Source organism: Labrus bergylta, chromosome 22 (assembly GCF_963930695.1).
Source record: "Labrus bergylta chromosome 22, fLabBer1.1, whole genome shotgun sequence".
Lineage (NCBI taxonomy): Eukaryota > Metazoa > Chordata > Actinopteri > Labriformes > Labridae > Labrus > Labrus bergylta.
In genome coordinates this window covers 17115658-17138290 of record NC_089216.1, presented here as the reverse complement: position 1 = coordinate 17138290, position 22633 = coordinate 17115658, and the positions used below count along the sequence as shown (strand labels likewise).

Genomic DNA, 22633 nt, shown 5'->3' with positions numbered 1-22633 from the left:
CGGTCAGAGGTGAGGACATGTTAGATATCTGCTGTCGCTCTCTTCTCCCGTTGCTGGAAATGAGGTGGCTACGCTATATCTGCAACGCCACGTTGAAAGACACAGTAGCAGCTGAAGGCCGAACAAACTCATGCCGGAGCTTTCATTTCATTGGTTGTTTTGCTGTTGGAACAAAGCAGTTGGTGTTGTTGTCTTGTCCTTTGGTAACTGGACACATTAGCCTAGCGTGTAAAATCAGCATCCCCACATCCAGCTTCTCTTTCCCCCCTAAGCTAGCTGCTAACTCAGCGTGAATGCAGCTCTGCAGAAATGAGTGACGATCAGCTCGAGGACTTCAGCAGACACAGATGCTTCTTATCTGGAGTCAAACAAACCAGCTCAGAGCGAGGCTGTCTGCATGACGGCGTGTCTATTCCCACCACGGGCTTCATCCTCCTCCTCCTTGTGTTACCCTCCTAATCAAACTGGCTCTGTTCCATCCATCCCAGTGACTTGTAAAGGGAAGTATTGGGCTTTTTTAAATTATAAGCACTCTCCCCTCTGAGCAACCAAACTCCCTTTTGCGCCTGCTTTTCTCGGGGTGCTTTTGTCTTCTTGTATCTCTATAGTTCTGTCTTTCTTTTTAAAAATCTTTTAGTGTTATATTCTGTTTGATGACGAGCTCCGGGCAGCTTCCTTTACAGTTTGTTCCTTTAGAGAGCAAAGGATTCAGAAAAAACGATGATTCTGCAAACATGCAATTTCATTTGAGGATATTTTCCTTAGTTTACAGTTGAAAAGGAAAAAGTGAGGCTGACAGCAGGGGTGTCTCCAGGTGAAAATATGAACAGATCTCACATTAGGCCGCTCAGCTGTAGCCACACCTTCATCACACATTGACCCACAGAGATCAAGATTGAGGTTTCATCCGATTCTTTTCGATGCCACACATGTTAAAATGATGCAATCTTTTGGTTTAATGATCAATAGTAGTGTTGTAGTCAAGACCACACTAACCGAGAGACCAAGACATACTTGAGAACAGAGTGCTCCGAGACCGAGTCAAGACCGAGACATTTAAGGATTTAGATCGAGTCAAGACCAAGACCAAGACATGTTGTGTCCAGGACCCATTCAACACGTCTGATGCATTTGAAGATCTTCATAAGGCATGTGCAGATAGAAACCACAGACGATGACGAGAGTGCTGGGCGTCACCTGAGGAGAGCAGAGATAATAAATGAAGGCCTTTTGGTGTCGTGTTAAGTGAGTGATTAGAGCTTCTGTTCTGCTCAAGAGATCTCCAGCAAATCACTGAGGTCTACATTCAGATGGAGATATTGTTTGATTCATTAAGTCATATTCACTCAGAAATCCATGCTAATCAAATCATGACCCAAAACAAGCCCATTCTGAGAGCACAGAGCAAATTAAGAAACCTCTTCATCTCCACTTTCAGTTGATGAAAGACCGAGTCGCTCCAATGTCCTCCACCCTGTTGCCTTCAAGAACTATTCTTACATCGGATGAATGCACACCTTATGTCATTTACATCCAGTGTTCATTCTCAGGGCAGTAAGTGGTGCTTCATTTAAGTGGTGAGGTGGAATAAGAGTGTGTGATGTGGACTGGTGTGCAGGGAGCAAAATGTTCTTGCAAGATAATGGAGTCTTCTTCCAGTCAAAGGCGGAGAGAACAGGTGTTTTTTCTCCTTTGATACAACGATAAGCACACTATGGATTCACATGCAGACTCACAGGGAGCGTTCAAAGGATAAAATGTTTAATGAAGTCCAAGGTTCTGTACGTAGCAAAGCAAAAAAAAAGTCTGCGAACAAATCCAGAAGAGGAGGCAAAAAGGCCGGGTCAAAAAAACAGGCAGAGGTCATACACACGAAGGCGATGAAGTAAAACGCTAGGACGCTGTACGCGAGGGAAACACTACAAACTGGCTACATGAGGGATCACACATTGGGACAATCAGGGGACGCTAATCAGGGCGGGGCTGACTCCCAAGGCGGGAAACATGAGGAGCAGGATCTGAAAAAAGACAGAGACATGGGTGAGTAAAAAACTACAAAATAAAACAGGAAGTGATGAAAACATGCATGAAACAAAAAACATGACCATGTTAACGGAACCAACCGTGTTCTCTTTGCCATTTTATCTACAAAGTTTGAATAATAAATAACTTTCTGGTGGAAAAAGTCTCGGGATTACGTCAGTAGATTGTTTCAGCCAGCGGCAGTGAAACAGGAAGTCATGGCAGCAATGAAATCCTCTGGGGCATCCCATCATAATTCTTCTTCTAGAAGTTGCAGGAGACAGACTCTAGTGGACACTGGAGAAACTGCAGCTGTAAAGTTGGACATTTTAACATGGGGCTCTATGGGGACTGACTCACTGCAGGAGACAGCTTCTAGTGGACAAAGGAGGAACTGCAGCTGTAAAGTTGAACATTTTAACATAGGGCTCTATGGGGACTGGTATAGCCTTCATATTTTGTCTTGTTGAGCTGCTGATGGATTTTACAGTTTGGGACAGAGGACAGACTGGTGATGCTGTGAATACGTCAGGAGTTTAATGTTTGGATATTGATGAGTCAGACCTGACAAGGAGAAAGTGCCGGGTTGAGATGAGACTGGAAGAAATCAATCAAGACTGTGGAAGACAGAAAGCTCATTTCAACTCAATTTTACCTTCAACCTACAGAACCCCGAGACTTCTGAGTAATCGTCTGTCCTGATATCCTGCTGGGACTTTTTTAGAGGAAACTCTGGCATAATGTCCTCCTCTATGTCTGGTTCCGACCGGTTCTGGTTCTCGTCCCAATCCTGCTTATCCTCCTTCTGTCAGGATCCACTTCGTAAACCTCCCTTTGCTTTGCAGATGTCACCTGAGTGTCGCCTGAATCAAACGCGTTAAAAATAGACGAAGAAGAAACTTTTCTGACATCACCAAACTTGTTGAAGGCGAAGCTTGCAGTAGATCTTCCAGTCCGTGATTGCAGCGATGCAAACACTCTCATTATGCCGCTTATTAAAGAAGTGTTTAGCTTTAAATGAGATAAATAGTGAAATTAAGCACAGATGAACTGAGTCTCCCTCTGAGGTAATAATAAACCAAGGCTGAGCTGCTCAAGGCCTCCTTTGATATTTATTAATTTATTTCAGCCTTTCACTGCTCTGTGTCACAGCGCGGAGATTAGTAATACCTCACCTTCATCTGAGCATCATGTGCGTGAAATGTGAGTTTATATTTAGGATTTAATGAAATAAATAAAATACGCCTGAAACCTTCTCTCCCCCTGTTTTCTGTTGTGTTCAGTCCAAGCGTCAGCAGGAGAAATAAAAAGGTGCATTCCTCAAAGATTATCCTCTGTGAGCTTTCAACATTCCTGACTCATGTAAATCAATAGATGCTGTCGCGTTAGATCGACTTTAAATCCTCCTGCCAGATAAATAATTTATGAGAACGTGTCTGATGTCATCTCCAAAGCGTTGATTTCACTCACAGTGAAAACTGACAACTCAAAATCAGTGCTTTCTACTTTCTAATCATAAATCCAGTAAAGAGACGACCACAATGCGGACTAAACAAGAAACACATTTTAAAATGTCTGAAATTTTTAAAATGGGGCTCAATGACGATTGACTCACGTTTAGAAAACAACCTCTAGTGGACACTCTGGGATCTGCACTTTGGCTTAATTTACATGCTTCTTAATGGTGAATAACATGCATTGTGCACATTTCAATCACAGCTGCTGGTGGTGGAGGTTATCAACGGGAGGAATCACTGTTCTACGGCTGCCTTAAAGTTTGGAGTTGGTAATTTCCTCCAGATCCACTTTTTAAGATTTTGGTTGAAATTGCCTTTAGGTCCTGACAGAAATTAATAACTCATGTTCTCTGAAAAAGGAACGAAGAAAATCCGTCATCTGTAGCAGTTGTAAGCCTGTAAAAACTTCAACCAATGTCTGCAACGAGGTACCAATCTGATGAACCAATCAGACGCCTCCCTGTCTCCCTGCTCGTTCTCTACCTCTTGTGTGCTCTAGCTCACACTCAAAGCGCGTCACTGATGACAGAGTTTATACTGTGAGTTTACTTACGGCTGAATGAGACATGAGACGACGTAGTTTCTACACAATGCAAGAGATGAGCTGAGGTCGTCTTCTGGAGCAACGGCGCTCGTGCATGTAAGTGAGGGGCGTGGCTTTAGAGGGAGCACAGAGGGGAGGGGGTGGGTGCAGACAAAGCACTGAGGGAATGCTACTTTCAATCAAGAAATGTCGGACGATGTGGATCAGTTATTTCAGCCCCGTTTCCATCAAGCCGTATGTCTCAGTCCGGCTTGGTACAGTACATATTTATCTGCGTTTCCTCTGTCAAAAGTTATGAATGGTACCAAAATATCCCATGCTTATCGTCCTACTTTTGTGCTACCCTTCTGTTGGGGTGTCAAGCGTACCGATCGGACCCTAAAAGGTGGAGCTAGACGCACTGCAGTCCGTTGATTGGTTGAATGAATCGTCACTCCTGTGCGACAGTGGTAATAGGACACCAAATGCGCCATGTTTAAATATCCCATGGATTTCAAGAGAGTCATTCCAAGCTATTTTTCCTTGCAGCCTGCAGCCTGGTCTCAATTAAAGTTTGTCTTCTTCTTGTGATCAACAGCCAAGAAGAACCAACACAAAATGCTGGACATCCTCCATTGTTGGCCTTCGTTTACAGTGTCACATCCTTCGTTTGTGGCTATCCCCATCGGACTTACACCTTACTGACCAAGTAAGTGTACAGTTTCTAGGTGGAAACGCAAGCAAGGTCAGGGTTTACCGTTCCAGACCGTACCAAACTGTACTGAACCAAACCAAACCGCTCGGTGGAAACGGGACTCAGGATAACAACCTGAGCCTGTCAGGGACAAAACAACTTTTAGTGGACAAACTTTGATTGGGAGCATTTTCCCCAAAGGGCAAAGCTTTAAAAATACTAAAGTGAACCTTTAACAGCGAGCTTTTTTCTCTGTCCGCTGTGTATTCTCAGTAAATTATATCAAAACTAAGAGACAGAAAGAACAACAGTCCATCTGAAGGCAAACTGTGAGAGGATAATGTCTCCTAAAGGCCAAATCAATCTTATCTCGTCCTCCCTGATGCCTCTTGTTGACACAGCGCTTTCTCCCCCGAGCAGCCTGAATGGGGTGATGGATCTGAACGTGTCGGGGTGTAAGCTTTTGACCTTTCTGTGTAACAAGTGGCGGTGACCAAATCCCCCAAACAGAGCCAAGCAGGAACAAAAAAAACAACAACCATTCATTGAGTTGCACGGCTCAGTGAGCCAGCAAGCGCTCTGTCCACTCTCCCAGTGGCGGGATAAAGAGTCGCTGAAGTGGTCGTGTGGCAGACGACACATTTTCCAGATGAGGTGAAATAAATCCGTCTTATCCTGCAAACCCTCCTGCCAGCTAAGTCTAAATCCTCGCCGTAATTCCAAAGTCAAAGAGTGTGATCATGACACCAGCATGCTGCTGCGGCACAGGGGAACGGATAGACAATGACTCGGGGCTTCATCTCGGCCTGCCAGCTCACTCCGAGTGCTTCACATCTACTCATTATGGAGTAAGCAGCTCGCTGGCACATGATCCCAGGCCTCTGGAAGGAACCGATAGCTTTGCTGAACTCCAGCGGACTGTGGATGTTATTTTGTTTGTGCACGGATACGGCAGAGCAGAGGGCAGCGCAGCCAATAAACCAAGAGAGAGCTGGAGCTTCAGACTCTGCATGAGGTCGAGAGAGGGAGAGTGCAGAGAGGAAACACCGCAGGGGGGAAGGAAAATACATCTAGAATGACTTCTCTTAATTTTGCAAAGGTCTTCAGGAACTGGTGGGAACTCAGGCAGGAGATCATTGAGACATAGTCTGCATGAAGGACTGCAGTACCCATTTTAAACACTAGGTGTCAGAGTTACATGTTGCTACTTTAACGTATTTCATTTACATTTATTCCCACTTCCCAGAGCTGCTACTGTTTTAATAAAACCCTCCCGTCTTTTTAATGTAAATATTCACATACACACACACACACACACACACACACACACACACACACACACACACACACACACACACACACACACACACACACACACTTTGTTTCATGGCAGCCGAATTGAAAATGGTGATGCATTATTCATTCTGCCTCATTTTCATAACTTCATGTGGATTTATAAGCAATAATTCATACATATTAAAAGAGAGCGGGGCTGTTCTGTGTTCCTGGAATCAAACCGCTCATTCCTCATATTGTGTGATCCCCCTTCTCTCAAACACACCTGCAGATAACCGCACACAAAGAAATGCATATCTGAATGACAACGAAAGCTTCCTCTGTGCATCCACGTTCAATTCAAGAGCTTCATGCGGCTTTTTTCTTTTTTAGCTCGCCTGACTCCAGTTTTTCAAACTTCACTCTTGATATTTTCACGCTGAAACCAGACAGACTTTAAAGTAAATGTATTACTGCAGAGCTGCTGAGTTTCCAGTGGATGTCAGATACAGACGGTGAGCTGCTGGCTTTATTGAATATCTCCATATTGATCTTTGTGAGCCTGACGGGAACATATGTGGAGGAGAGGAGAGATGCAAAAGGGGTTCAGATGCAGTGGCATGATGTGAAGCTTAGCAGACAGCAAGCAACTCCCAACTGTCAAGAGGCCACGCCCCCTAATTCTACATCACTTTAAGCTTTAAAGAGGACAGATTATGAAAAATCCACTTCTACAGTGTTTTTGAACATATATTTGGGTAACTACAGACCCACAAAATGTGAAATAAATCCATCCAGTCCTTTGTTTGTGGTCTGCATAAGTCTTACAACACAGAGAAAAATGCTCCATTTCAAATGTGCTCTCCTTGTGACGTCACAGTGGGATTCTGGTAAAAAAAAATCCCCTCCCCTCCCCTGGAGTCCCCTGGCTCATGGACTCCACCCCCAGCCTAAAACAAAACTTTAACGCATGTCTATGTCTACAGGGAAAACTCAGGGGGGTTCATTGCATTTAAAGAGACACACACACCAAAACAGAGCGTTCTGAGAGAGCTGGTTTATACAGGGACACAAACCTCCTCTGGTGCTTGATTCATGTTATATTTTGACCAAAGCACAGCTCAGATGTTTCATTTAGACCACAGGGGACTGTTTGAAAAGGTGGGAAAGGGGGATAATATGTCCTCTTTAAAATGTGACTTTTTAACCAGGGCATGGGGTTTGCAATAAACACCGTGTGTCTTTATGACGTATTTGTTATTATTTTATGTATTTTTTCTTCTTGATCTGTCTTTTATTGGTTTGCTGCAGGGCACCCCTTGAAAAGAGACCTCCACCTCAGTGGGTTCTACCTACTTAAATAAAGGATGAATAAAGACTAAATTAACATGACAATTTAACGTAAACAGATAGAAACCAGTGGCAACAAAACAACACAGATCTGTTCGTTAATTGTTTTGCCTTGACTGTAAATTTGACTTCATGAAATCCAATATTTCATCAACACTAGTCTCATTAATTCCCTTGAAATGATTCAGAAACTCAAATGTGCACACAAGAATGCAACTCCATAGTGCATACATTAAAGCAAATTAAATTAATTTAAAAGGATTTTTTAAATTGATTGCACGCACGTTTGGTCATTTTCTACTCTCTGAAGAATCTCGTTTGGCATCTTGAATTTGAAGAAACGTGAATAAAACACGAATCAAATCCATCCCTCGTTTTCTCTCGAGCCAAGTGACGTCAAGTTCCACAAAATGAGACTCGGACCGGATAACATGTGATTCTGCCTTCAAAGTAAAAGTCTCCAATTTGTGGGGGGAAATTAAATATCCTGGAGAACACACTTTGGACAACATTTGTCTGCAGGCTTCCAAACATTGAAATCTTGCAGACACTTCCTGATGAGCGGTGAAGCATGATGTGGGAGGACTAATGTGCCCTTTAGCTTGTTGTTTTGCACATGCAGCTGCTCCGTGCAGCAGATGTGACAGCTGCAGTTTATCAGGCTGATTCACAGGCTGATAAAAAGGCCAGGAAACAGGTGTTTACTCTGATTTTGTGCCAAGGTTATGCGAATACACAGCTAAGGGACACACCATGTTGTTGACCTAGATCCTGAATTAAGCAGAGAGGTGTTCAGTGTGTAATCCAGCTGTTACAAACAGATGTGAGGTGGATTGCTTTAAACATAGAATAGTTTTAAGAAGAAGAAGAACCTTTTTGGACCTTTTTGAGAGAGAATAGGAATATAATGTGAAATGTAAAAATAGAGCAGATAATTAAACAACAGAACTGAAAATGTCCATCTGGTCATAACGTGTAAATTGAAAAAGAGCTCTGGTGATGTTTGCATTGTCTAAATTCCAAATACATTGTGGAGCCTTTGAATTCACAATGAGTCACATGTCATCTGTCTGTGGCAGATGGTTGAAACACGCAAATATTGACTGGAGTTCTTCAGATGTGTGTGTTCCAGTTATTACTGTGAGTACATTAAGTTAATGTCTATAAAGACACTTTAAATCCAATCAAATTCAATCTGTTCATTTTCATCACAGTTCGTGTTTTCCTCTAAGAAAATGCAGATAGTTCATTGTGGTGCATTCACTTGATGGTAAGAAGCTGGGATGTCAGAGCGCCGAGAGTTTAATGCTTTAGTATAATATCGTCTCGTCCGTTGTACAAAGGTGACAACAAATCCCTCTGTGTGGGGGGAACTGACATACTGCGGTGGTGACGTCATCGGAGCCAAAACATGCTCAGAAGGTTACCAACCTGACGCCACGTCCCTTCTGCTAACCAAAGTCATAGACTGTAAGTATTACTGGACGAAGTCTGAGTGACGTCACCCGTCTGCTCCTGCAGGGGGCGCTGGAGTCCCATCGATGGTGGTCTCCTTGCTGGAAATGCTGTCTCAGTCTAACTTTCAGTCAACCTAACGACAGGCTGAGAGCTGGAGCTGAGGCGGGTTTTAAACCTCCTGACAAACCATTACACTTTCTTTTCGATTCCTCTCCCCTTTCTCGATTCCTCTCCCCTTTCTCCTCTACTCTGACAATCATGATTAATTATGGTGCGTTACATATGACAACTCCGTGAGTGGAGAGGGGTGTTCTCTGGAGGAGAGCGGAGGCTTCAGAATGGAGGAGGTGTGGCCAAACAAAGGCTGTTTTGGTTTCATGCTGGTTGCCAAGGGTGACATCAAATGGATCAAAAAGTTGCTCTCTCCCCTTAATCCTTTCCTACTTAATTTTCTCTTTCATCTAAAAGGGACCATCATTTATCAAATAATCATCATGCTGTATTTTAGAGGACTTGGACACATTGATTGTGACCCAGAAACTCATTAGGACGATGTTAACTGAAAGAATAAATGAAGTGAAAGTTTGCTTGTTTCCTCATAGACTTCTATAGAATAATGCTTTTTTAACATCTGGTGTCTCCTCCTGCTGGCCATTAGAAATAATGTAGGTTTAGGGTGCTCTTGCATACATGCTATCTCCACTTTAAGTAAATGGTGTGAACACAGACAGGGGGTTTTATTTTGACGGTTCAGACCGGGGGTGGAGCTCCGTACTCATCGGAGTTTGACGCTCGGAGGAGTCGGAGAGGGAGGCAGAGTTGAACAACGGCGAGGAAAGGGAGGACGGTCGGCGGTACCGAGGGTCACAGGGATGTACAGTAAACACAGGCAGAAAAATGCCCAAATATCACCGGCAACATGTGGACGTTTGCTCGTTTTTCTCTCTTTTCTGTTGCTGAACGGCGGACTGGTCCGAGGCAGCGGAGACACCGGAGAACAAGGTAAAGAAAAGAGCCGACGTGCTTCAGCGTAAAACTTCTTCTGGCATCTACCAGTTGCGTGTAGAAGCGCCAAAACCCAACACACACGCATGTATTAAAGCTTTTAAGTGTCTTAAATGTTCAGACAGGTTTTATTTAAGGCGGTGGATGAGTGTTGACATGGCGGTGAAACTTTTTCATGCCGTAATTAGCTGTTTTCCAAAGAGCGCTGCGCACGCCGAATCCCATTTAAAAATCTGGCAATTTAACGGCGCGTCGCTTATCAGGCAAAAACACAAAGCACACATGACTCATAACAGCTTTCCTGAACCTTATGATTTAATTCTTATCATTTCCATTGACTGCATCCAAAAAGGCAAAGAATAACAGAGTGATAACATCTCTGCTTTCCTCACCGGGTCCGCGGTTACTCCCCGACAATATACAGTCATCGGGGGGGGGGAATAAGGTGACACAATGTTTTCAGTTTGGTCTGAGGATATCAAGCCGAAATGTGCAAAGTACATTATATTTTACAAAAAGCAACATTCGTGTGTTTTCTTGTGGTTTGTATGCGAGACAGCGTGGATTTTTTCAGTTTCCAGATGTGTAAAGTCATCTGAGGGATTGAAAGTGGGAATAAGGTGACAGCTCTGTTATTTTTGTCAGTTTTGTGTCATTGACGTCAAGCCGAAATTAACAGAATTCACTAAATGTGCTAAAAAAAACAAGTTCAGCATGTTTTCATTGTATGCAAGGAATAATTAGAAAGGTGTGTTTAGGTCCATCTTTTTAAACAAGGGCGTCTTCAACTAATCACAGTTTTATTTGGATTGAGCCGCCTGCGCCAAATTCCATTTAAAAAACTAGCAATTTGGCTGCAAAATACATTTAGGACAGTTAGTGGTGGGATTCAAGGAGGAAAAGAGGAGACACAGGCACTATGGAGATTTAGCCATCGAGCCGATTGGAATAGAGTTGGTTATTTATTCTAAAAACAAGGATTAGCATGATTTATAGCGCGTTTTAATGCTCCTGTGTGTAAAATAAGATTAAATGACGATGGATTCAGGTGTAATTCGTTTACATTTTCCTCAATCCAAGAAGCATGGCTTTTCACTGCATGTTCAAACATAAATGTATGGTCATGTAAAGTTTTGTATTGTACTTAAAGTGAGTTTGATATTGGTTTGAACCATACGTTTGAACGCTTACAGTGTTGAGTACAGATGTTTTATTTTCCAGCCATACAGCAGAATCAGCTCCATCCTCTTTGTGCTTGTGTCCATAAAAGGCATCAGTTCAGAGGAGAACAGAAGTACAGTAGAGTTACCCAGATTTCAGACGATTATGTCACAGAAATCCTTTTTTTTCTTTTTTTTTTGTGGACTTTCTGGTTGAAACCACAACAGTGTTTAAATTCCTGATTCCTCCCAGTGCTTGTCTTGGCTCGACTTCTGGCAGCAGTCTGTATTAGAAATGAGAGGAAATGAACTTTTAATTGAATATATTGAGCAGCCTCCTCGACCGTCAGACGGGCAGATGAAAGGTCAGCCTGTGTGATGGGCAGTGGTATGAAGATGTATCATCACCCTGCACGCTGCACGGTCATGTGGACTGAAACTCTCGGAGGCAACAAGACTCGAACAAAACCCTCCTTTCAAAAGAGATGTTTGCAGTTAATGTTGTCAACAGCACATGTTGGAGTGTGTGTTTCCTGTACAAAGGTCAACACACAGCGAGACCACCCTTTACCGTCAGTCCAGTACAAGAGCAACAAGTCCAGACTGAAAGGGTTAATCTGGTATTTTATATTTTAGGGTCTAAATAGCTGTTTACACACGCGCTCCTTATTTCAGGAGGACTCTCCTAGAAATCCCCGTGATCCGGTTGTTCACACACACCTCAAAGCGGTCTACACTCCCTCCCGCCCACTACGCTCTGCCAATGAAAGGCATCTGATTCAACCTTCACAACAGGGCCCTAAGTCTCAAACTAGACTCTTCTCCTCTGTCGCCCCCCGGTGGTGGAACAAACTACCAAACTCCATTCGATCTGCAGAGTCCCTCTGCACCTTTAAGAAAAAGCTAAAGACCCAGCTCTTTATGAACACCTAAGACCTTCATGATGATGATGAGGATGTTCTTCAGGATGGTTTTGATGCTGATTAGAACTCAGAGGAACAGCTGTCAATGTCGTGTTCTTCCTCTGGTCACTTCCTGTCAGCACCTGTGTGTCCCATCAGACTTAAAGCTGTCTGTTTTCACTTCCTGTTGTTGTCTCCTCCTCTCTAGATCCTCGCTTGTGTTTGTCTTACTCTCTGATGTACTTCACTTTGGATAAAAGCGTCTGATAAATGAATTGTAGTTCGAAACTAAAAGTTTGTCCGTGGAGTTTGGTGGCATTGGAGTAGTTTGTCCACAGAGAGAATTGAAACTGTGTTGTCAGGTCGTTTCTGACTTTCTCAGGATATCCTCGAGGGTATGGCTTCAAAATTGGCACAAAAGTCCTCTTAGACTCAAAGATGCATGATTCGATTTTGGAGGTCCAATCATGAGGTCTTATCCGCTTCCAGCAACATCTGGGTGGAATTACATCATCTGGTCTACAAATGCATCCTCGTTCCCAGCCAGAGTTACTTTGTCAGTCAGGAATCAAAAGATGCTTCTTTTATCCAGTAGAGTTAGTTTATGTCCTGCAGCAGTCACTTTAGCCTCCCACCTGCAGAAGGTCAAAAATCTGCTCTGAGGCGGGTACATATTCAGTTTCAGGCTCTGCAGGAATCCATACGATGCTTTAACCGTGTTAGAAATAGTTCTTCATGCTTCACTTGAACGCCTGGAATAGTTTTCTGATCAATGAGTGGATATCAGCAAAATGTTTGAGACATTTTACATGAAAAAAAACAATTATTAGAATTTTTAAATACTATGAGTTGGCTCACTGCTGTGTCTCAGTGTAAAGGTGTGTGTCCATAGACGGCCCACTACACATCTCACTGATTGACCTTTACAACTTTATTTCACATGTTCTCTTCATGTTTATATTTTTAATGTTTTTTAGGTTTAGATTGCAGTCTCAGTCTTTGGACAGAAACACATAATTTGTTCTTTTATTACGGAGCACAGACGGCGAGTAAGCAGCTTTTATTAGAGCCACATGTATTCAATTTATAAAACCACCACATGTCACACTCTCTCAACACTCTCTTCCTTCATCTCCTCCTCCTTCTCCTCCGTCTCTTCCTCCTCCGTCTCTTCCTCCTCCTCCATCTCCATCTATTATGTGCATCAGCATTCTCTTCCTTCCTGCAGCATCTTCTCCACCTGTAATGCACCAGTTAATAGGCTGCAGATCATAACTGGCAAAACAAACACTCCAAACTAAACCGTGATAATTGGCTCTTTTTTTGTGTGTGGCTGCTTCCAACATTTAAAAACATCCTCCAACAAAACAAGACACTCATCAGGAAAGTGATGATTTTGTGCAAATTAAAAACCGGTGGAGCCGTCTGCAGCCGTCAGCAGAAACACAATCATCCACCGTCACATCATCACTCTGTTATCGGCTGCTTATGTCTGGATGTTTTCATCATTACTTCACACAGCTGCAGACACTTACAGTCAAAATATCTTTGTTTGGAAACAGGCACATTATAAGTTAGTTTTCTGTGTTTTTACCGTTTATTGTTCTGTATGCGACATGCAATATTCATACTCACATATCTGAGAAGTTTGGTCTTAGATATATGCAAAGCATACACTTAAGCGAGACTGCCACAAAGCTGCAGCTACGTGAATGAAATGATAAGATATGTGTCGTGTAAAACTACATTAAATATGTATTATTTCAATATCCTCCTTCTTCTGCTCCTGTGCAGCTTCCTGTTTACGCTTCACTGAGTGCGAGGTTTAGGTTCTTTAAAAATGGCCGAGGTCGTGATGGATGAAGGATTTCTGAGATCAAAGCATTTTGTATCTAACCATGATCCTCGCTCACACATTCACACATGCTCTCGCTCCCGTGCAACTCTTAAAACCAACGAGTAGTAAAATGTGGGCGCTGAGATCTGGAGGTGTTGATGATGAGTTTTTAATATGTCTCTGCTGTAATGATATCATCTGCTCTTGTCTTCTTTGTGTATGTTGTGTTCGGGTTAAACACACAAAAAACGCCCCTGACATGTCGACAAATATACCTGACCTCTGCGTCTTTAAAAACCTCTAAACAACAGAGTTTATCGCCTCGAAGGAGATACAGTAAGAGTCCTCTCTGTGCATGTCAGAGGCTCCAAGGCTACGGTGTTAATTGGCTATTATTCGTGTGCCATCTAGCCAATCAGGTAGTGTTGTGGGCGGGGCTTCGGGTGCCCCAGAGTGGTGAGTGAAAACAGACCCAGAGCAAGAGACACACCTTCAGTGGAGCCAAAGTAGCGCAACTTTAAAATTCATAAATTTGATCGACGATCAAACATTAAACACCGTTACAGATAATCGACCAAACGCTGAATATCAGCCCCCCGATAACCGTCCAGGTCGATAAAACGCTAATTGTTTTGTCATAAAATACGACTTACACGTGTGCAGGACAAATTCAGCAAAATTTGGGGCGCTGGTGGCGCAGTGGTTAGTGCGCGCGCCCCATGTATGGAGGCTGTAGTCTTTCAAGCGAGCGGTCCAGGTTCAAATCCAGCCTGTGGCTCCTTTCTCGCATGTCATTATCTCTATCTCTCTATTAAAGGCACAAAAGCCCAAAAAATAATCTTTAAAAAAAAAAATTATAATTCAGCAACATTTAGCAGAACCTGAATGTTCCTCACACGACCTTTATTGACCTCATCTTCACCTGATCAGCTGTTATGACCTCTGATGTGATGATGACCTGCTCACTGTGACATCATCACCTGATGGGCGCCAGTAGCCTTGTGGTTAGTGCGTGCATCAGATTAAAGGAGGCTGTAGTCCTCCAAGTGGGCGGTCCAGGTTAGAATCTGCCCCCTCGCCCTCACTGACGGGTGTAGGGCTGCTAAACACTTCTGCACCTTTAAACTTAGAGCATTGCATTCTGGGATGTCTAGCATAAAGAAGCCTTCAGGTCATTTGTTCTTCAATCTAGCAGTATAAAGTCTGCAGATAATATGTCTGACAGTTAATGTTCTGCACTCTCTATAACCTGATTTCCTGACCTTTAAGAAGAGTCACAGCCGCCTGCTGCTGTTTCTACTGTAATGTGAAGTCAGGTTTATCGATCAGTTGTGTTCATGTGAAGGTTTGTACAAGTTCTCGCCCTGCAGCTCCCTCCACATAGCGTGCTGTAATCAATGTTTCCTCACTGATCTCCAGCTTCTAATCAACACATTTAAAAACTTCCTAATGCTTTTTTTTTTTTTTCCTCTGCTGGGATTCAAACAAACTCCTCGTTCAGCACTTCTCTCTGGAATATCGGCGTCCAACATGGCCCATTTAGCAGGCGGCAAGGCTGCCCCGGGCCTGTGCTGCACATGCTTTAGCAATGCAGGTCCTGTTCTCCGAGTCCAGAGGAATCTGTATGCGATGATTTGAGAGCTCTTGAAAGCGTGGGCTGTTGTTTCAGAGGGGTGGGGGTGGGGGGGGGGGGGGGGGGACGCGGGGGGTGCAGTGACGGGCAGCGCAGTCGGCAGAACTGTTCGACCTCCAAACAGGCAGAGTTTCATTAGCTACACGTTCCCCGGCTGCTCCTCGCTCACCTTTTCACACCGGCTCGTCCTCCAGCGGTGAGGCTGAACTTGTGAAGAGGATTTTGTTTGAAATCAGATTTTTTTAAATTTGTAACACCCACAGTAATCCAGCACGAGGTCCTCTCCGGTCTGCTGTGTGGGCTCCTTTGAGTCATTATTCATTTTCCAAGTGTTGTGTTTGTGCTCGGCAGGTCTGCAGTGTGTAGGTGAGGGGCGGCCATCCAGCGCCGTGTTTGTGTTACAGGTTAATGCTATCATGCTGCACGCCTGCATGGAGTGTGAGTGTGTCTACTTTTACGACAAAGCGTGGACGGTGTAACCCCTTTTATTATGACCAGAGAAAAGAGGCTCTCGTCCAAAACAGATAACGAGCCGAGGGAAGGAGTCAGACGCTCTTAAAACTGTTACACAACCGACAGGATCGTCAGTTTGTTTTTAGCTTTAAACCTCCATCTGTTTCATAATCTGCATCGTTTGTATTTCAAACACTTTTAACTTGCCGAGTTTATTTTTTACTACTTTAAAAAATATAAGTGAAATCATCGTGTTGTACTAGTGTTGTAGTCAAGACCACAATTACCGAGACCAGAGTGCACTGAGACCGTACCAAGAACAAGACATTTAGGGATCGAGACACAGTCAAAACCAAGACCAAGACCAAGGCAGGGCGACACCGAGAGAAGACCAAGACCGTAAATATCTCTGAAAAATCATCATCTTGTGTGTAGGGGGCGTGTCACTAACTAAGACCGTTACACCGGGAAGGTTGTAGGTCGTAACTGGGGGATAAAAATCAAACTACAAATTAATAAAAAACATTTGTTCTTATAGAAAGAGGTGTTTTTTCTTCTGATCACAGAAATTACATGGAAGAATAGCCAATCGGTGGTCTTAACCTGTCTTGATTTCACCAAATCCAGAGTCCACCCAGTCTGAGACCAAGACGACCAGCAGGCTAGGCAGGTTGCCTCAGACCTCCCTCTCCCCAGCGACGTTTTCTAGCACCACCTGGGAGATCCCGATCCGTCCCCAACCCAGAAGGGATACGTTAGTCCTCCAGCGTGTTCTATGTCTACTTTGGGGTCTCCTCCTTATAGACGTGCCCGGCAGACCTCCAAAGGGAGGAGACCAGAAGGCTTTCTAATCAAACATTTAAACATTATTTGATGAATTTTAATTTTGGTCCCAGCGATACACAACGGCAAGCTAGCAGCTGCCTACCAGCTGTAGCTAACGTTAGCCCGAGGAAGTAGCTAATGCTTAGCTCAGAAAGCTAGCTCTAAATGTAAAATGGATCGCCCTCTTTTAAATGAATGTGCAGGCTTGTGTCTTTGTGTGGAACCGTAAAAAATCATCCCTCACATGACTCAGGTGGTAAATATTAAAATCCCTGATGTTGCTTTAAAATAAAGACTGTTTGCTCGGATCGGCTCTGAGTGGAGAACATTTCCCTCAGCCTAACTGTTGTTGCAGCGACGGTGACCCCTCCCTGCTGCACACATGAATGGTTTGATTATCTCCCCCCCCCCGAAGGACGAGACACACTTGTGACTATACAAACACGACATGACTCAAGTGCAGCTCAGCTCGGAGGAATGCAGTTTGCATCCAAATCTGTATCGTCACATGTTGGAGTCACTAACACATGAGCACAGACACGCTCTTCTTCTAACACACAGCTGCTGCTAATGTAAGTAAGTGGAAACTAGACCTCAATGAAGCTACACAGGAAGAAGGTTCTTTTAAAGAGTTTCTTATGTAATGGAGCTTCTAGATTGTGTCATTTGAAAGACTCTGTTTGACTTTAGCTTGAAATAAGATCTTTGAATGGATTAATTGAGGGGAATGTTTGGAAGCTTTATTTTACGTCTCTGACTGACTGCTGATCTCTTATCAAACCTCAAATCTCTCTCTCTGCTGATTTGATCAACACAGAGCTGATTCATTAGCCCATCCAAACGATAAAGATCACCTGCATACCAGCAGATTTCATCAGCCTTAGCCAATCAATGTCAACTCTGTTACGGCTAAACTGATATGTGCTTTCTCAGCCTGAGACAGTTTGTGAAAGAAAAGAGACATCATGTTTCACTTCTAGTGACGAGGACGCCTCCATGTCTGCACCCCGTGATTTGTATGCATCGCTGCAATTTCTGTAACGGCGTGCTAGTTTTTAGGTTTGTAACCCATAAAATGTACTGATCATCAATCAATCATCATTTGTACATTCTTGTTTTCCTAAGTAATACTTTAAAAGTTTGTAATGAGCCATGTTGGGTTTATCTGAGCCCGAGTTATTTTTAGTTCTCTAATTATTTCTGCAAGCTTCATAACAAGTAACCACTTCTTTTGCACAAGGGGATTTCCTCGTGTTCTGCCAAAGTTTGCCTCCAGTTTTTAAAAAGCGACTAAAAATAATAAATAATAAATCATAAGAACATATCAACCTCCATGCAGGACACTCGATTTAAAAATGACAAACAGCTGGACTCGACTGTAGGAGAGCGCGATATTGCTTCAGATAATGTCTCAATTCAGATTCTGTTCAACTACACATAGCATTGATAGAAAGACACATATTCTCATTATAGCGTCGTATAGAGGGCTCTGTTACTTCTTCTGCGTCGTTTTTTTTAAGTCACGTCTTACCTCAGGAGGCCACGCCCCCTTCTGTCTGACAGGGATAGTCTCCTGCTATGAGGTGCATGTGTGGACAACCAGATCAGGAGGATATCCAGAGCAGTCCTCTTGAAGTTATCTCAATATTTTCATGTGAAACCGACTTGCTGCTCATGCTGGTACAGAACACCTCCTTCTGTCTTTGTGAGGCAGGTCTGTCGCTTATTTCCATTTGTTGTTTGGTGAAATGATTATAAAACATTTTCCCCACGTTAACCGCTGAAAACGCTTTTGTTATTTCCCCCTCTGACATGAATACAAAGTGAGAACATCCAACAAGAGGAACCTAATTTCTCATAAGACCGGGAGCGGCTCGTCTAAAGTAGGTGTTCAGAGCACGTTTGAATGACTGCTGTGTCGAATCACTCGCAGATAAAGACGAGTGAAACCCACACTTATTTATATGTAAATGTTCCTGCTTTTCAGGAAGAGCGGGGATGGTTTGCGGCGTATCATTGGATCTGGTTATTATTCCGTCTCTCACTCACACACACACACACACACTCTGAAAGTCTGCCAGGTGTGAGGGAAGGTGAACGCAGCCTCTAACAATCATCAGTGCACAGATAGGGAACCACTTTCCCCTCCAGAGAGCTCTCACACTGATCCGTCCCTCCACTCCAGCCGAGCGAGGGAAGAGAGAGAGAGAGAGAGAGAGAGAAAGAGAGAGAAGTGAGTGAGTCATTAAGACGGGGACGAGCTCAGGAATACTTGAACTGAGAGAGAAAGTGATGAAGGGCGAGGTGAAGTGATGGAGTCTGCAGGGATTTAGGATATAGGAAGTGTAAGAGTAAGCTGTTTATGGGAGGATTTGGCTGCGACGTGGAGAGTTCATCAGAGCCGCAGCATCCCGCCTGCAGCTGTCACCGGGACCCCAGGGTCTTCTTAAACCCACTGTCCTTTGATTTAGGCTGAATCAGTGTCTTACTTTGCTGCACTCTCACATTCATAGTTAATGTTCCAGTTCTGATTGAAACCCCCCCCGTGTGCTTTTGTCCCTAATTTCTGCGTTCTACGGGAAAAGAAATGTGAGGCCATCTCTGGGGACGTCTGCTGATATGAGGTTTTAAATCATCAGTGGGGAGGAACCCGAGAGGATGTGAAGCAGAGTTTTTTAACGGATGTTTTTCAGCTGAGTCATTGTACACAAAGAACTCCGGGTGTAACTGCACGGCAAGCTGTCAACGTCACAGAGATCTTAGAAATGACTTTTAATGTTTGACAAGCACGATCGTAAATGAACATTGTCTCCTGGACATTAAAGATCAGCTGAATGATGAGTGTAATGGCAATTTTCCTTTGCTCCAATTATTGCCATTAACACACAGGTAGGGGTGAACACAGATGCAAACAATGATTTTCCAGCCGTTATTAAAGTTGAGTTGAAGGTTTATTGAAGTGACTTGATGGAGATATGAGAAGAAAAAACATTTCCAGTGAAGCGTAGCCAGTAGAATGAATGAATTGTAGTTTGTCTGAGTGCTGGTCTGAAACATGAATGCCGGTCTGGTGAGAACTGTCTGTGCTCCCCCTACCTGTGCCTTCCCTTTCCTGTCACCTGTGCTACTATATATACACGCCCCTGTGCATTCAGTGTCCCTCGTGGAAAATAATATATTCAGATAAATCTAATTATAAAACATGCCAACAATAAACACAAAATGGCTCCTACAATGAGGTTTCATCTTTGATGTCAGTCTTTTGCTTTATTTCCACTTGCACTAAACTCCTGAAAACATCCTGAATTCTTCATGATGAGCTTCATGTTTGAACGCAGACAAACACACTTTGACTCCAACTTAAGCCGCAATATTAAGAACGATTGAACAGATCTTTCTGGTAAAAAAATGTCTCACTCTGCAGGGATCCTTTCTTTAATGCTGTCAGACACTGGAGACACAGAACAACAATCTGAGCCTGTCAACAACAAAAAAAAACGCACTTTGATCAGGTGACTTCCATGTCTGTTGCAATCATTACAGCATGTCTAGATCCTGCAGGCTGGAGCGATCTATTGCTGCAAAAACCTGTTCTACCAAATGGTCATTTAGTGCTTTCACATTTGCACAAAACTCCTGAAAACAATGCAAACACAGATACATTTTTCCCCTCGACTTTCCCCAAACTTTTTACTGACAGTCCCCTAGTAAATGTTCTGCGTTAAGTCAGAGTGAGCTGATGTGAGAACGCAGCAGGATATAATCAGGAGAATTCACCTGGAGCGAGTGGGAGGGGGTGGTGATGTTTATTCCCTGTGATCGCTGCACAACCATAGACTGTCTGCACGCCACCTCTACCATCTCCGTGCTCTAATGAACCTGCTGCATTATGTTTCCGAGAATAAAAATGGCCGACCTGCGCAAACTTTTGATGTAGGCTCGGGGTGGAGTCCATGGGTGGAGATACCAGGGGAGGGGAGGGGATCGTTTTACCAGAATCCCACTGTGACATCACAAGAGAGCAAATTTGAAACAGAGCATTTATCTCTGTGTTGTAAGACTTATGCAGACCACAAACAAAGGACTGGATGGGTTTATTTCACATTTTGTGGGTCAGTAGACAACATATATATTAAAAAAACTGTGAAAGTGGAAATTATGTCCCCTTTAAATATTTATCCAAGGCCTAGGTTGAGAAATACCTGAGTTCCCCTTAAATTGCTGGAGCACATATGGACTGTTATCAGTGTCGTACAAAGTTTATCTTTTACTGGAAATGTCAGAAGGATGGAGAAGCTGTCTTTGGCGAGCTAAAGATAACATAAAACCTGCAGAACTCTTCTTGTATACTTCAATGTTTTTCTTTTGGTTTCCTTTTGGTTTCTCATCTTTACTCATTACTCATTAAACACTCGTCGCTCTCCTGCTGCTCGCTGGATGAAACTTTCCTCAACATAACTTTTCCCCCACAGGAGAAGAATAATCAATATTTCCTGGCTAAAACATTGTGTGCCTTTGTATTCTACTTTATTTGACACCCAGACATTAAGTGAACAACATACTGTAGACTTCATCATGAATTTTTAATGACAGAATCTCAGATGGAGACAGAGTGTAACTAGAGGAATGAACAAGAAAGCCTCTCTGTGGAATATTTAAGAAGCCATTTTGCTTTTAAATTTGAACGTCACTTTGGGAGAATGACAGCACAGCAGTGTTTTCTGGAGTCGATACTTAAACATGTTGATAGCCTAAGTGATGTGTTCAGGGGACTATTGATTTTTATGCAGCTTTTACTGTTTGTAATGGAATCATAAGAAGCGGGTATACTGTGGGCCGGTGTCCCAACAAAAATGCCCCTCAAGAATAATGAAACTGAACATGGAGAGCTGCCATTAGGGAGTTAAATGACATTATATTTTGTCCGACATATCAGAGATTTAATGTTCCTTAATAAGGTTGAACCTTTTAAAAAGGGTAAAATTAGGAAATGTTTGGAAGTTTGTTCAAGTTCTGCCTCACAGTTTTGCAACAGAATGGTTTTATTTTGAACAAAGTCATGGCATAAGTCCTGAGAACTGGTGTCTGTGTGTTTGTGGAAGGTTTTTTATTCTGAGCAAGATATGAGAAATGACTCGTGGAAGAATTTGAACTGATGGAAATTAAATTGTGACAACTTTGTCAAAGCATGAACCTGAATTCTTGGATTCTTTGTGTGACTAAAACTTGAGTACTGAAACCTGATTAAGTAGTTAAGTTTTGTCTACAGTCCTTGACTCATCCCATTGAACGCCCCAAAAGAAAAAGAAAACCACCAGAAAGTAAATGTTTTAATAAGTCATATTTGTTCCTACTCGTAGTTGGTTCCAGCTTGTGTTTTGTTGAGAATTAGATTTTATATGTGTTACATCAATGTAAACGAAATTGAAGTTAGAGTTTAGTTAAGAGTCAATGGACAATTGGGAAATCTAAAGACATCTGGTTAGATTAGGTTGATATAAAGGCAAAAAAAAGCAAAACGTTGCTTTTTGCACTTCTCCATTGGGTTCGTTTTTCAACACTAGAAGTTGCCACCTGGTGCCAGTTTAGTCCTGAAAATATTCCTTTCTGGATTCAGGGTAGATTCAGGGAGCGACATGTTCAAACCCAAAGAAAGAAAGTCATAATATGTTTGAGTTATAGCTTATATGTACTCTTTAATATTTGTTTATTTATCCCAATTAATCTCGTTATTGCAAAACTGAAACACAGCTGCACATCTGATATTTTTCTCATATCGTGGAGACCTCTTTAGTGCACGGAAATTGACAGGGTCGAGCTGTCTTTAATCTAACAGGGCGGTTGTGTGCTTACCAGATATTTAGAAGCCTCTTCTTCTTCTTCTCCTTTTATTGAACGGTGAGTTGCAGTCTGCTCTGGTGGAGCATTGTTGGCGACGTTCAGCAGGTATTTGATAATCTTCATTCCCCAAATAACCGT

The 22633-nt window shown here is 43.0% G+C and overlaps 1 protein-coding gene across 1 annotated transcript in view; it reads left to right on the top strand.

Annotated features, from left to right (window-relative positions):
* Nucleotides 1-9634: 9634 nt before the first annotated feature.
* Nucleotides 9635-22633, top strand: part of adam19a (ADAM metallopeptidase domain 19a) — a 154662-nt gene continuing 141663 nt past the window's right edge. The window contains exon 1 of the mRNA XM_065950792.1: nt 9635-9841. Coding sequence (XP_065806864.1) covers nt 9712-9841 — 130 coding nt within the window. The 5' untranslated portion in view covers nt 9635-9711. The remainder of the gene's footprint in view (nt 9842-22633) is intronic.